Source organism: Podarcis raffonei, chromosome 4 (assembly GCF_027172205.1).
Source record: "Podarcis raffonei isolate rPodRaf1 chromosome 4, rPodRaf1.pri, whole genome shotgun sequence".
In the NCBI taxonomy this organism is placed as follows: domain Eukaryota; kingdom Metazoa; phylum Chordata; class Lepidosauria; order Squamata; family Lacertidae; genus Podarcis; species Podarcis raffonei.
In genome coordinates, this window is record NC_070605.1 from 31,159,933 (window position 1) to 31,174,262 (window position 14,330).

Below are 14,330 nucleotides of genomic sequence, written 5' to 3' on the forward strand. Positions count from 1 at the left end.
GGAGTCTGTAAGCTGAAGCGTATGTAACCTGAAGCGTATGTAACCCGAGGTACCACTGTACTGTAATTATAAATCTATCTTATGTACAGGGCTTTTCTTTCAGTCAGAACTCACCTGAACTCAGTTCCAACACCTCTCAGGCAGCTGCCATTGCCATTCTAAGAGAATAAGGGAGGTGTTCATGGTGAGTTCTGGCATCTCTTTTCCTAGAAAAATAACACTGGTGTGTATAATATCTATACCTTGAATAAGTAACTTTATAATAGTTTGGGATTCCTTCTGCTGGTGCCTAGAGCTTTTTCAGTCTCAGAAGGATGGAAGAGGAGAAATGGCAATTCAAAGCTGTTGAAACTGACAGGAACTCTCTGCCCCACCCACCAAAAAGAAGAGAAAATGCTACTATGAAATCCAGTTCCTTGAATTTGAGGATTTGCAGGTTTTACTTAAAATATTTTGTAATTTTGATATGTGGAACTGGTTTACAAACACGGAAGTAAATTTCTTTAAGGATAAAAAGAAGGTAAGTCGGGTGAGATAGGAATGCTAAGACAAAAGTGTATGCCTAAGAAAGCCAGGGAGGGGGAGGGGGGGAGTCGAGGCTCAGGATGAGCAAAGATGTAAGTGATGCTTTGATTTCATTGACATGTGACAAAGTATAAAATGAAAAACCTAATAATTTTTTTAATTTTTTTAAAAGCGGGGACATCAACACTATGTTTTTGCAGTCCTAAGCCTTGGAGGACGCCTGTATTTTAGACTGAAAGGAAGCAACTACATTTCCAGGAAGGTGTTTCCCTATGGCATGCCAGCTTTTCAACATGTGTGACCTTGTTAACTGCCACATTAGTTTATGTACCTTATAGCCACACTACCAATTAGTAAGAGGAGTCTGCAACCTCTTGCTGCTACCTAGTGGTCACAAATAAAAATGCTAACATTACACCTTTGTTTCTTAAGTGTTGAATATGCACGGGATCTACAACCCGTTCAGGATCCCAGCTATCTCATTCCATTGCTTTCTTTACCCCCCTCCATTCCTATTCCTTCCCAAGTCAGTCAGCATTCTGTTGTGACTAAGCATGCTTAGTCCTCGTTGAGCTGTGCTTCTTTTTGGGGGGAGGGCTGGGGTTAACCTCCAATGTTTTATTTTATTTTATTTTTTGAAACCTTGCAAATCTCAGGGCTCCTCAAGTCTGGTGTCACCTCGTTCTTGGACAAAGGTAGTGCCATTTTGGCTACTTAAGCAAACTTAACTCTTGGGAAAATGAGGTTGCTATTAGTGTTTGCAATGGTCCATTGTCTGGTCCATACACAAGAGATTCTGCCTGCAACTTCAAGAACTTTTGATGAGTGAGACAGCAGGCAGAAGCAGAGCCTCCTCACTCAGCCATGAAGCTATTTGTCTGATCTTGGGACAGTCACTGCCTCCCAGCCTAATCTACCTTGGATTCTTGTAAGAAAAAAATGGGGAGAGGGGAGAACCCAACTTGAGCTCCTCGGAGGAAAGGCAGGATATTAATATAATTATAATGATTATAGTACTTAAATGGTCCATTTGCCACCTTATTCTGCTGTCTGTTGCAGCAAGCAGGACATTTACTGCATCCCTCTGTACTGGGGGTGAAGGGCAGTGAGTGTTTGAGCTCTGCTCATGGATACAACCATGCTGTATATTGTCTTAATGTCCTGGAACTACTTTGGTTGCCAGGATGCAATCCAGGAAACACATATGGGACCTTGGGTAGCTTCCAATCCATCGGGAGACAATATATAGTGACTGCCCACACCTGACTTTCTCTCAGACACACTTGTTGTAATAAACAGGAATCCAGGGGTGTCATGCACAGGCAGGGACAGACAGTAGGACCATGGTTACAGTGGCCAGAAGAAACCATAGCAGCCTTGTCTCCCACTGCACTGGGGGGTTAAAAAGGTACCGTATTTTTTGCCCCATAGGGCGCACCGCCCCATAGGATGCACCTAGTTTTTTTGGGGGGGAAATAAAGAAAAAAAATTATTTCCCCCCCAGGCACGGGGCTGGAGCGGGGGAAGCCCGAGCTTCCCCCGACCCCAGCCCCCAGAACAGCCTGCTATCCACAAGCCTAGGGAGCTGCACCCGTCTCCCCATGCTTGCGGAGAGCTGCGCGAAGCCCGGGCGCGCTCTTCAGCGCGCCCCAGGCTTCGAAATGCAGGCAGCTCTGTGCAACCCTTGGGAGACCGGCACGGCTTCATGCCCATCTCCCTAGGGTTGCGGAGAGCTGCGCGAAACCCGGGCGCGCTCTTCAGCGCGTCCCAGGCTTCGGAATGCAAGCAGCTCTGCGCAACCCTTGGGAGAATGGCGCGAAGTCGCGCCGGTCTCCCAAGGGTTGCGCAGAGCTTCCTGAAGCCTGGAGAGCGAGAGGGGTCGGTGCGCACCGACCCCTCTCGCTCTCCAGGCTTCAGCGAAAGCCTGCATTCGCCCCATAGGACGCACACACATTTCCCCTTCATTTTTGGAGGGGGAAAAGTGTGTCCTATAGGGCGAAAAATACGGTATATTGATGTTCTGTGGGTTGCAACCTGTTAGGTATAAAAGAGCCTTCAAGATTTGGACCTTGAACCGAATGCATAAAACACAGAAGGTAACTGAGCAAAATAAATTTATTAAATGGAATCAGAGCCTTTGCTTTGCACATGATCAGTAGTTGCACATAGATGAAAATTGCTTAGAAATCTTTAATTTTTTTTAGCAAAGACCAACCCATCAATTCTTGACCTAAAAGCTAACAACAAATAAATCTGAATATGTTGTTTGCTTCCTGTACACTGTGAAAACATAGGGAAATAATCTTTTTCCCCCATCAGCAAATAACTAAACAGGTCTCTCTGAAGCAGGAATCTCGTCAGCAGAAGCAGGAAATGGAGTACCTTGGATTTAACTTGAATTCCTATGGATTCAGAATATGCAAACATTAAGCTAGGCAGAAGTGGGGATCCTGTGGCCATCCAGATGCAGCTCCCATCCATCCTTGATCATGCTGGCTGGGACTGATGGGAGATGGAGGCCAACAATGGTTGGAGGGCAATAGGCTCTTGCTAATTACAGAACTGAGAGACAATTATGTAATTCGTAAGAGACCACTTCAGGAAAACAGGTATCTTGGCTACTATAGCAACACACCACCAATTCTGAGTCCCAATTACTGCAAAGAATCAACAGACACTGCCCTCTCTTTAATCTCCAGAATGGGGGACATATTACAAATTAGGCAACTGCAAGCATCCATCAGTTTTAAATTCAGTTTTTTCAACAACTGACATCAGAAAAAGCATTGTAAGCTTGGTTAGTTGCATAGGTGCCCAAGGTAATTTGGGGGGGGGGGAGGTGCGCCAGCATTAAATTGAATTAGATAAATGGGCTCTCATTTAGAGCACCATACAACCAGAAGTTGCAAATATTTTTTTTTCTAACAAGCAGAATTCTAGATACATTCTAACACCTAGACATTAATTCATATTTAGTTAAGCCTGGTTTAAAATTATTAATGCTTCACCCCAAGTTATTACAATTCACAATTCAGTTAGGTGTCGTCTCATCACCATCATTACTAGATAGTCACCCCCCAAAAATTTTTTTTTTAAATTACTTTTATCTAACTAAGTTAAATGTGAGAAAACCACGTTGCTTGACCATTGGGAGACTTGCATACTGACCCTGAGACTATTTATTCACAAATATTCCAGTTGATTTACACATGCAGTTGCATCAGGTGATACAATTTTCCCCAGAGTGTACTACTTTGGTTTTCAAGTGATGGATCATGTACCTGAAAGCTCCTGTATGGTGGGGGGAAATTGTATTTGTACATATGGAACTGGTCTCACAGGGCAAAGACTACCAAAGCGGAATTCTTCCTCAAACCTTAGCTATGTGCAGAAAGGGTTTCCTCCCACCATGGGAACACATTCAAAATGTACCCCCCCTTGCAATCTGAGATGGGCCAATCCAGCAAAGACAGCATGATCTGATTCTGCAGGATATGTAGATCAGCTCTTACTATGACAGTGTGTTTTAGGATTACTGCCTTAGTACTGGATGGCGAGTACCTTGGTGGCTTCCTAAAAGGCATGTGACATTCTGCACTCCAGTGCAACTATGTACTTCCTATCATCCTAGATCACCCAGCACAGCACCCACACTGGAAGAAATCAGCTACCACCGACAGCATTCAAATCTATAGAATTTGCATAGACAGAGCATGTGGGAGGGCAGCACTGGAACTTGTTCCACCTAGGGCAGCGTCCAAGAACAGCTCATTGACCTTTGGGTCTTCATCTTTTACACCGGCTCGTTGTCATTTTTATGTCTCTCAGACGCCTGCTTCCTTATCATATTCTGAACCTAAGGAAGCAGCGAAAACCAAAAACAAATCCAGAGAGCATCAGTCAGTGTATTAGCTACTTGCTGCATGTTAATGATTTTTTAATTAAAAATATACATCTTTAACCCCAATCCTCAACTGACGGACAAACCAGATGTAAATGAAAACAAATGCCCATGTTTGTTATGTGCATAATAACTGCTGGGGGGAACCTTGGCCATTTAAATCTCTGGGAAATTTAACTCACTCTTTCTCTCTGTGGCAGTCCAGACAAGATTCACCTCTCCAAACCTAAGCACAACACGAGGGGAGCTGGTGGCGGAGGTGTTTTTGCATAGTATATTTAGAAACAGTGGTACCTCGGGTTACAGATACTTCAGGTTACAGACTCCGCTAACCCAGAAATAGTACCTCGGGTTAAAAACTCTGCTTCAGGATGAGAACAGAAATTGCGCAGCGGCGGCAGCGGGAGGCCCCATTAGCTAAAGTGGTACCTCAGGTTAAGAAGAGTTTCAGGTTAAGAACAGACCTCCAGAACGAATTAAGTTCTTAACCCGAGGTACCACTGTACTGCCATCTTCCGTGGAAGTTTCACCAAGCTTGCAAGATCACCTGCATATTGTCTACACTGAATGGTGGCAGTTCTGCAGGGACTGAGGCAGGGATTTCTCCCAGCCCTACCAGGAGATGCTGGGGATTGAACCCAAGACCATCTGCATGCAAAGTAGATGCTCTGCTACTGAGCTGCCCATCTTCCCAAAAGAGGAAATCATCTCTTCTTTAAACTGAGGAGCATCTGGTATGTCTTCTATAGCATCTTCCATCCCCCAGTGCCTTTTCCTTCCAGAACACAATTCTGTACTTATAAGCACTAGGGTGTTATGGCTCTCATTTTCTGTAACTGCCCGCTCTCTTTTCCTCGCCGAAAGCAAGAAAAATATATTTCTCAGCTCCAATGCCCCTTTTCTGCTTCTTCAGAGAAGCATAACAGTCAAGCAGTGTGTGCCTTGCAGGGACAACATACCTGTCTCAACATGAATTCTAATGGCCTCTCAGGCTTCTCATACACCAGATTTTCAGTGATCTCCTGAGTGAGAAAGACAGAAGTCATTATATTCCTTTCCCAAAGGCAAACAATGAAAAGATACAAAATTATATTGCCAGAGGCAAGAATGGCTTGTCTTCTTTTCACGATGGGAAAGATATGAGATATACATAATATGTATTATTTACAAATACAGATATGATGTGCCATTTCATCTTTCCTGAAAAATGTCTACTGTACAGCAAAATCCCAGGTGCTCTAACACAATGCTTGATAACCTGAAATGTTCACACACTCCCACATTAACAGAATGGAGAACTAAGCTCAAGCCAACAAAATGAAACTCAGTTGGGACAAATGTAAGGTTCTGCACTTAGGCAAGAAGAACCAGCTACACCAGTATAAGATGGGGGACACATGGCTTGCCAGTAGTACATGTAAAAAAAGATCTAGGGGTCTTAGTGGACCACAAGCTTAACATGAGTCAGCAGTATGATGCAGCAGCACAATAATAATAATAATAATAATAAGAATAAGAAGAAGAAGAAGAAGAAGAAGAAGAAGAAGAAGCAGCAGCAGCAGCAGCAGCTAATACTATTCTAGCCTGTACCAACAGAAGTATAGTGCCCAAATCAAGGGAACTAATAGTCCCACTCTATTCTGCCTTGGTCAGACTACACCTGGAGTACAGTGTCCAGTTCTGGGTGCCACAGTTCTGGGCTCCTCTTCTGGTAAAGAGGAGACTGAGAGGAGATATACCGTATTTTTCGCTCCATAAGACACACTTTTTTCCGCCTAAAAAGTAAGGGGAAATGTGAGTGCGTCTTATGGAGCGAATGGCGCTGCGCAGAGAGGTAGAGCTGTGCAGCGCCCCTTCAGCAAAGCGGGAGGAGGAACAGAGCCCCTTCTGTTCCTCCTCCCGGTTTGCTGAAGGGATGCTGCGCAGCTCTCCCTCTCTGTGCGGTGCCTGTCCTGCGAAGCCGGAGGAGGAACAGAAGGGACTCCTTCTGTTCCTTCTCCAGCTTCACTGAAGGGGTGCTACGCAGTTCTCCCTCTCTGCGCAGCGCCTCTCCTTTGAAGGAGAGGCGCTGCGCAGAGAGAGAGAACTGCGCAGCGCATCTTCAGCGACACACATGTCATGTGAAGCCAGAGGAGGAACAGAAGGGACTCCTTCTGTTCCTTCTCCAGCTTTGCTGAAGGGGCGCTGCGCTGCGCCCCTTCAGTGATGCGCCTGTCCTGGCTTCTGCCTTAGCCGTGCGCAGCCTCTTCGGCCAGGGGGAGCCTTCATCCTGTTGCCCTGAAGAGGCTTGGCGCAGTTATCCCAGAAGCCAGAACAGCTACACGGTATCCCTCTTGCTGTTCTGGCTTCTGGGATTCAGAATAATTTTTTCTTGTTTTCCTCCTCCCAAAACTAGGTGCGCCTTATGGTCTGGTGCGTCTTTTGGAGCGAAAAATACGGTAATAGGCATCTTCAGCTATCTAAAGGGCTGCCACATGGAAGATGGAGTAAACTTGTTTTCTCCTGCTCCAGAGGGTAGGACCAATGGATTCAAGTTGTAAGAAAGGACATTCCAAATAAACATCAGAAAAACTTTCTGACAGTAAGAGCTGTTCAACAGTGGAACAAAACTCCCTTGGGAAGTTGTGGACTCTCCTTCCTTAGAGGCTTTTAAGCACAGGTTGGATGGCCATCTGTCATGGATGCTTTAGTTGAGATTCCTGCATTGCAGGGGGTTGGACTAGATGACCCTGGAGGTCCCTTCCAACTCTACAGTTCTATGATTCTATGAAAACTGCAAGTTGCAAGTTACAAAGTGCATCTATTACAGGCCCAATATAGGATTTATTTATTGAGCAATTTATTTATTTAGAAAGATAGATAAAGCTACACGATTCATTGCAGATTATTTCAAATTTCAACTGCTTTCCTCAACTGCACAATTGTTTAAGTAGATGAATATTTAGAAAAGCAATATATCAAGCAATAATGGTAAGCACATTGCACCTGGAAGTTGAAATATATTAATATATAACTAACTGTCTGTAATTATCTATTAAGTTATTTTTATCCTGCGTCTTCAACTCCAAGGGTCCCCAGAGTGACTTACAACTTTAGAAAAACAACCATCAATCAAACAGACCAGATATAACCATCATAGCAACAGCATAAATACAACAACAACCCAAAGTCACAAGGGCCAAAAACCCCCAAACCCAGTGCTATGGGCTGTATCCAATCATAGTAGACCTGCTGAAATTAATGGGCATGACTAACTTAAGTGCCTTCATTTCAGTGGGTCTACTCCAAGTAGAGCTTATCTGGATACAGTACATAGTCACTGAGCTGGTTTGGATCATCTTTTCTGACATGGTTTATGAATCTGGGAAAATATGTCCTAGACCAGTTCAGTGATTATTAATGACACTGTCCTGTGGTATCTTTCTCCTTTCCTTTCCCTGCTCTTGTCACTATTTTCCTAAGTGCCAGGCTCGCACATTCCTCCTCTGTTGGTGCTTCACTGGTGGCTTATATTAAACCAGAGTCCCCTATTATGTCTGAACTTGGGTTTATACTGAGTGAACTAACCAAGATCATAGGCCCATAAGCAAAAATAAATCCGGTATATGCAAACTCTGAGCCTTACAAAATTATTCATCAAGGAGCCCATATGCTACATCCAATGCAACAGAAATGGGTGGAAAGATGCCATTCTTGGCAGGTGCAATGATACCTGGACACTTTTGACTGATTTGTGTCCAATGGTGCAGATACCACAGCTGAAGTGCAACTGGGCATCTTTCTCATTTTTATTTTTTGTATTTAAAATTGATTTTCAAGGATAGCGTTTTAAAAAGGGGGTCATGGACAATGTTTTGGACAATAAATTACCAACTTACCAAATACGGTAGCTGGATTTTCTAAACCATTTGATGACATTAAAAATTGATAATGCTGTTTTGTTTTGAGAGGGAAAGTTGGAGAACAGGAATATGAATTTCTGCAAAGAAAACTATGCTGGGAACAACTACATTTCAAAAATATATTTCAGGTTTCACAAATGTGCATGCTTTGCTTTTGAGAACAGAGCATCTTTAACTTGCATTACTTCTCTTTTTCCATTTGGTTCTTTTCATTGAAGGCCAACACTTCAGGCGTTTTATTCTGAAAAGGCTTGTTTAGGTTTTGGTTTGCTGCCATCTAGGATTATTGCAATGCCTGGCATAGTTGTGTTTGGGGCTTTTTTTTTGCTGTTTGGATTATTTTTCTCTGTGTTTTATCATTTGTATTATTGTATGTTGTAATGTGGGTCTTCTGTGTCTTGTATCATTGTATGTTACCTTTGGGTTGCTCTCAGGAAAGGCAACCAAGAATTTAAAAATAAAGAAACATTGAATTAGATTTTGTACAATTGATACTGTTGTATTTCTATGTGATGCAACTAATCCAATTATTGTACTTGGCATACTGTTTTGCACTGATGTACAGAATGGTTTCTAGGACAATCATTTTTCTTTTCTTTTTAAATTAAAAAAAAACCACAACTGCATTTAAAAGCAACAGCACTAGATTACTAAACCACCAAAATAGGAAGGAAGAGAGAGAGAGAGAGAGAGAGAGAGAGAGAGATATGCCCCTGTACAGAGAAGTTATAGGGGGAAATGTGCACTCATGCAACAAGGTAGACTTTCTATTCTTTTCTGAGTGGCAGCAACCCTCTGTCTCACCACTGGAATGTGTTTCATTCCTATAAATTTTAAAAGTATCTTCCTATGTGGATTCACAGGGACCAATTTGTAAGATTCACTCTCTCTCTCTCTCTCTCTCTGTGTGTGTGTGTGTGTGTGTGTGTGTGAGAGAGAGAGAGAGAGAGAGAGAGAGAGAGATGCAGTACAGCAGGCTGAGAACACAAGGCCCTCCAGATGCTGCTCATCTCCAAGTCCCATCAGCCCTGCCTAGCATGGCCAATGGTCCAGGATGATGGGAGCTGTAACCAAGCAACATCCTGAGGGCCATAGTTTCCCCACCCCTGCAGCAGAATGTGGTACAGCAACTAGGAATGCAACACCACCAATATTCCGGGTCCCACTGGAAGGAAACCACAAATGGTGAGGTCAAGAACAGCCAAGAGGTTGCTGGGCTACTACTCCCATCATCCCTGACCATTAGCCATGCTGGCTGGAGCTGATCGTGGCTGAAGTTCAACAACAGCTGAAGGGCTAGACCTGTGTTTCCCAAACACTGGTCTCCAGCTGCTTTCAGACTACAGTTACCATCATCCCTGACCACTGGTCTTGCTAGGTAGGGATGGTGGGAGTTGTAGTCCAAAAACAGCTGGAGACCCAAGTTTGGGAAACATTGAGCTAGATGCTCCATCACTGTATTCCTAAAGGCAGAGACTAGATCTCAGATGTCCTCAAGACAAGGAATAGATCTCAGAGAACTTGAGAGGGACACTATGTGAAGGGGACGCTATGTGAAGCTTGTAATCTCTTGAGAAAGTCCAGTTAGGCATCTATGGGACAAAAGCCTTCCACCATCATTCTCGTGGCTGGAATATAATGCAGAGTACTCTCAAAAGAGGATATGGGCTAGTAAGGTAAAGGTAAAGAGACCCCTGACCATTAGGCCCAGTCGTGACCGACTCTGGGGTTGTGGCACTCATCTTGCTTTACTGGCCAAGGGAGCCAGCGTACAGCTTCTGGGTCATGTGGCCAGCACAACTAAGCCGCTTCTAGCGAACCAGAGCAGTGCACGGAAATGCCGTTTACCTTCCCGCCGGAGCCGTACTTATTTATCTACTTGCATTTTGATGTGCTTTCGAACTCCTAGGTTGGCAGGAGCAGGGACCGAACAATGGGAGCTCACCCCGTCACAGGGATTTGAACCGCCGACCTTCTGATCGGCAAGTCCTAGGCTCTGTGGTTTAACCCACAGTGCCACTGGCGTCCCAGGGCTAGTAATGTCCCCCAAATGCTAAGAGATTCCCTCAAACCACTGTGTATAAAGGCACTGGCTGGGTTGGTTCAGAACAGCCACAGTGCACGCTTTTGCCTAAGTGAAGGCAGCTTTGACAGAAAAGGCAAAAAGGGAGTGGTTCACCTGAAATATCTGCAGAATATTATGCTTCTCCATGTACCTAAGTGAAACTTCAAAGGGATCTTGATACACAACAGGCATCTCCTCAGAGAAGTCCACAGAAGGGACAACTGTTGGGGCAGGCTGCTCTTCTATTATTGGAGGTTCCATTTGTTGAGGCACCATTTCCTGAGACGGTACTTGTTGGGGCACCAATTCTTCAGGGGTCATGATGCTTTCTGCCGATCTGACCAAACCATGTGGAAACACAATTCCTCTCTTATGTTGCTGAGTGAGTATAGAGCCAAGACCTTCCAAAGATGAAACCGGAAGAAATGCTGAGCGGGTTGGTTTTGGTGTCTCCTCCGTGACAATTTCTGGTGCCTTGCTCATGTCAGATTCTGCTGCAATCTCTGCGATAGGCTCAGGTGCTTCCTCTATGATAGGTTTTGGTGCTTCCTCCATGATAGGTTCTTGTGTCTCATCCATGGACAATACCACTTCAAGAATTTGGGGTTTTCTCTTTTGTGGTTCAGCAACAGATTCTGGTGGTTCAGGATGCTCCTGCCCCTCAGTAATCAGAACTCTTTCTGGCTGTAGCTACAATACATAACAAGCAAAAAGTTACCATGCAGAAAAAAGGCACATGCATAGTTCTTGCACTCTGTAGGCCTTAGACGTAATCCTACCCTTGGGCAAAAAAAACATGTGGAGAGTTGAACAACAAATGTGGAGAGTTGAACAACACATGAACAACAAAGACAAGACAAGGGAGAGAAGTACATAAATGCATCTTAACTCAAGTGCACATACATGTAAATATACAGATACCTGCTCAAAACATTAACATTGCACTGAATTATATCCATCCTCATCCCAGCTGCTCCAGTTAATACCTTATTCAGTGCTGAAGCTCCCTAGATCACTGCGGGTGAGCAGTTCTCTCTTAGCCTAACCTACTTCACACATTTTCTCAACAAACTTCTTGTCTTCTCCACAGCTGGGGGAAAGGGTGACATGCATGCTTCCTAAGCGCCAGCAAAGGCAGGGTAAAATGAATTAAAGAAACAAACACTGGGCAACCGAATCCACTGTGAGATTAAGCATTCTATTAACAGCGTGCTTTAAATCATGTACAGCGGTCTTCTTTTCAGTCTAACATTTCCTGCCTTTTTAATGCTGCAGTCCTATGTGCATTTGCCCGGGGAGCTAGCTCTGCGGACCTTTGCAGGTCTTACTTCTGAGTAAATGCAACTTGCTCTGTAAGATTTAGTGGCTGGAGAGAGCCACACTGTTACAGAAAGTTAGCCCAACACATGAGGTCCAAAACAGTAAAGGGCTGTTAAGGGCGTCAATCCAACATACAACTGCCAGTGGGCAAAAAAGAGCCCATGAGGGAGGAAGGGGATTCTGCGCCCTCCCCAAACGTTGTTAGGACTACAATTCCTATCAGCCCCTGTCAGAATGACCAGCGCTCAGGGATGATGGGTTCTGTAGTCCCTCAACAGGGATGATGGGTTCTGTAGTCCCTCAACAGGGATGATGGGTTCTGTAGTCCCTCAACAGGGATGATGGGTTCTGTAGTCCCTCAACATCTGGAGGACCAGCCTTGGAGACAGAAGGAGGGGTTGGAAAGTGACCCCTTCCTCAACATTTCACCTGTGAAATATTGATGTTATTGGGGTGGGGAGGCTACTGCAGACCCCTGAGTTACCACGGAGCAGGTGTGGATGGGGGCCACCCAAGAGGCGAGTGTGTCTGAATATTGGACAGCGGAGAAAGGCGGCTATGCCAATGTTACGCTCCCTGTAAGCAAAGCAGCCCAGGCAATTTTTTAAACGGACCAGGTCAATCTATCTACCGGTCACATTTGGGGAGAGGGCCTCTCCAGGCTGCTCCCGTTTCCCTTCCTCCCGCGCTTCCGGCTGCCGCCCTCACCTGCCCCTCCGGCGAGCCCTGCTCCTGCTCCTGCTCCGGCCCTCGCTCTGCCATCTTGGAGCCAAGGCGCGTCGCATCCTTTGCTACCCGGCGCGCTCCGTGCGCTCCTTACGCGTTCTGTCCCCTCCGGGCAGCGGAGGGAGCGCCGTAGCTACCATGGCAACCGCCCCAAGCGCTGCTCTCGCCCCTCCCCTCCCCTCGGCCTTTCGGTTGCGCGCTCGTGCCGGCCAATGGGAGAGCGCGCGAGCGCGGAAGGGAGGCGCGGGCATTCCGAGCGGGCCAGCGGATTGGCGACCGGGCAGTTGGTACCCAGGGTGGTCATGTTTTTTGAGGGTGGAAGTGCGCTCGCTGCCCTGACAGACTGGGAGTTAGTTCGTCTCTGAAACCTTACCCATTTTCGACCATCCTCCAAGCACTGCCCTCCCGCTTCATCCTAGAATTGTAGAATTGGAAGAGACCGCACATGGTCACCTAGTCTAACCCTCTGCAGTGTAGGAGTGCTAAAAATAATAGCTAGGGAGGACAGAGCAAAATAGAAAGGGGTCCTTCCCTCCCCCCCCCGTTCCCTTGTAATTTGAGCACTTGCCATTACTGTAACTTTTTTAATTTGTCTGTTAGCCAAGCAAAAACAGTAGATCAGTTTATTTCGTCGAGGGGCATTTGCTAATGTTCTAAAAGCATCTTTGCCAACCTGGTGCCTGCCAAATATTTTGGACTGAAACTCCCATCGTCAGGCCCAGTCACCAAAAACCTAAACCCACCTTCTAAATTACTGCTTATGTTAGCAGCCATTTTAAGAAATATAATTTTGGCTGAAGGTTTTCTGCAAAAAATGGTGTGGGCATATGCTTTGCAGCTACATAGGGAACATGGGAAGCTGTGTCATACCAGATCGGATTGTGTGATGCAGTGATGTCTACAAAACACCTTTCCCCAGCCTGGTGCCCTTCCCAACAGCTGTCTTGAGACCCAAACATCAGGGGGGGGGGGAGCAGCACCAGCTTCATGAATGCTGTGTTCTAAAACATTATTTTGCAATTATTATGAACCGAAGACACAAAATAGAGGACAAAATACCAAAGAGTTGGTATTTTGAGCAGCTGGCAATCCAGCACAGCATATAGGGGACGAAGTAGTAGCGCTCAGGATGGTACCATGTTTACCTATGGAAATGGGGTAACCTGCAACAGGTCTGTATAACTATTAAATGGTATCCTATTGTTACTCTCCCAACAGTAAAATCTCACTGTTGGTGCCAGGAGAGAGTGAAATTTAAATTGGAAGGCACAATTTTCAACTCTTTTTTTTTAAAAAAAATATATACATAGCTACAGGAATAGAGTACTTAATCAGCTGTTACAATGCACAGTATTTCAGGGTTTTAGCAACAGCCCCAGAGTCAAGGGTTTTGTTGCAGGCTACTGAATGGGAAGGTCTAGTTGCCTGATCCCCTTACAATTCAATCCCAGTCTGTGGAGAACAAGAGTGGGAAAGGGTTATTCCCCTGTTGTCTTGCTTGTGAACATCTGGTTGGTTGCTGTGGAAAACACAGTGCTGGGGACAACATAGGCCTTTGTCCTGATTCAGCAGAACTCTTGTTAATTCTATAAAATTTAGCCAACGTTAAGACAAGGCTGATAGGAAATGTCAGTAGCTGGAACCTGTGAAAAGAGTGTAGGCTTCAGAAAAGACTTAAGTTAATCAAATTGTTATGGAATTCATTCATGTGCCCTCCCTCCATTCTGTAACAAAATGATTTCTAAATTAAAAAGGGGGAAAGGCTGGGGGTATCAGAAAGGAAACACAAATTAGTTTTTCTAGTTGCACATCTCCTAAACCTATTCCTTACATATAATCTCAATCAATCTCAAAATTTCTGGGTTATGCAGTTGTCCCTTGCTTGCATTTT

General features: G+C 45.0%; 1 protein-coding gene across 3 annotated transcripts; it reads right to left on the minus strand.

Annotated features, from left to right (window-relative positions):
• Nucleotides 1-2,622: 2,622 nt before the first annotated feature.
• Nucleotides 2,623-12,620, minus strand: TEX55 (testis expressed 55). 3 transcript variants are annotated; one of them, XR_008330153.1, is made up of 5 exons: nt 12,422-12,617; nt 10,508-11,083; nt 5,386-5,448; nt 3,958-4,381; nt 2,623-3,901 (listed from the first exon to the last, which is right to left on the minus strand). XR_008330153.1 is itself a non-coding variant. In XM_053386077.1 (4 exons), exons 1-4 carry the CDS (start codon nt 12,473-12,475, stop codon nt 4,319-4,321), a joined length of 756 nt encoding a protein of 251 aa, XP_053242052.1. In that variant the 5' UTR covers nt 12,476-12,617; the 3' UTR covers nt 2,623-4,318. The 3 variants fall into 3 exon arrangements, 2 of the variants coding, with proteins under 2 accessions (XP_053242052.1, XP_053242053.1); XM_053386077.1 differs by having other exon boundaries at nt 2,623-4,381; XM_053386078.1 differs by lacking the exon at nt 2,623-3,901 and having other exon boundaries at nt 4,338-4,381; nt 10,545-11,083; nt 12,422-12,620.
• Nucleotides 12,621-14,330: the final 1,710 nt, after the last annotated feature.

Excerpts from the sequence above, each read along its gene's own strand:
- TEX55 (XM_053386077.1), bottom strand. The coding sequence starts at position 12,475 with ATGGCAGAGCGAGGGCCGGAGCAGGAGCAGGAGCAGGGCTCGCCGGAG. Across the intron at positions 5,449-10,507 it reads ATATTCTGCAGATATTTCAG|GAGATCACTGAAAATCTGGT; the intron begins GTGAACCACTCC and ends TTTCTCACTCAG. Across the intron at positions 4,382-5,385 it reads TAGAATTCATGTTGAGACAG|GTTCAGAATATGATAAGGAA; the intron begins GTATGTTGTCCC and ends CTGCTTCCTTAG.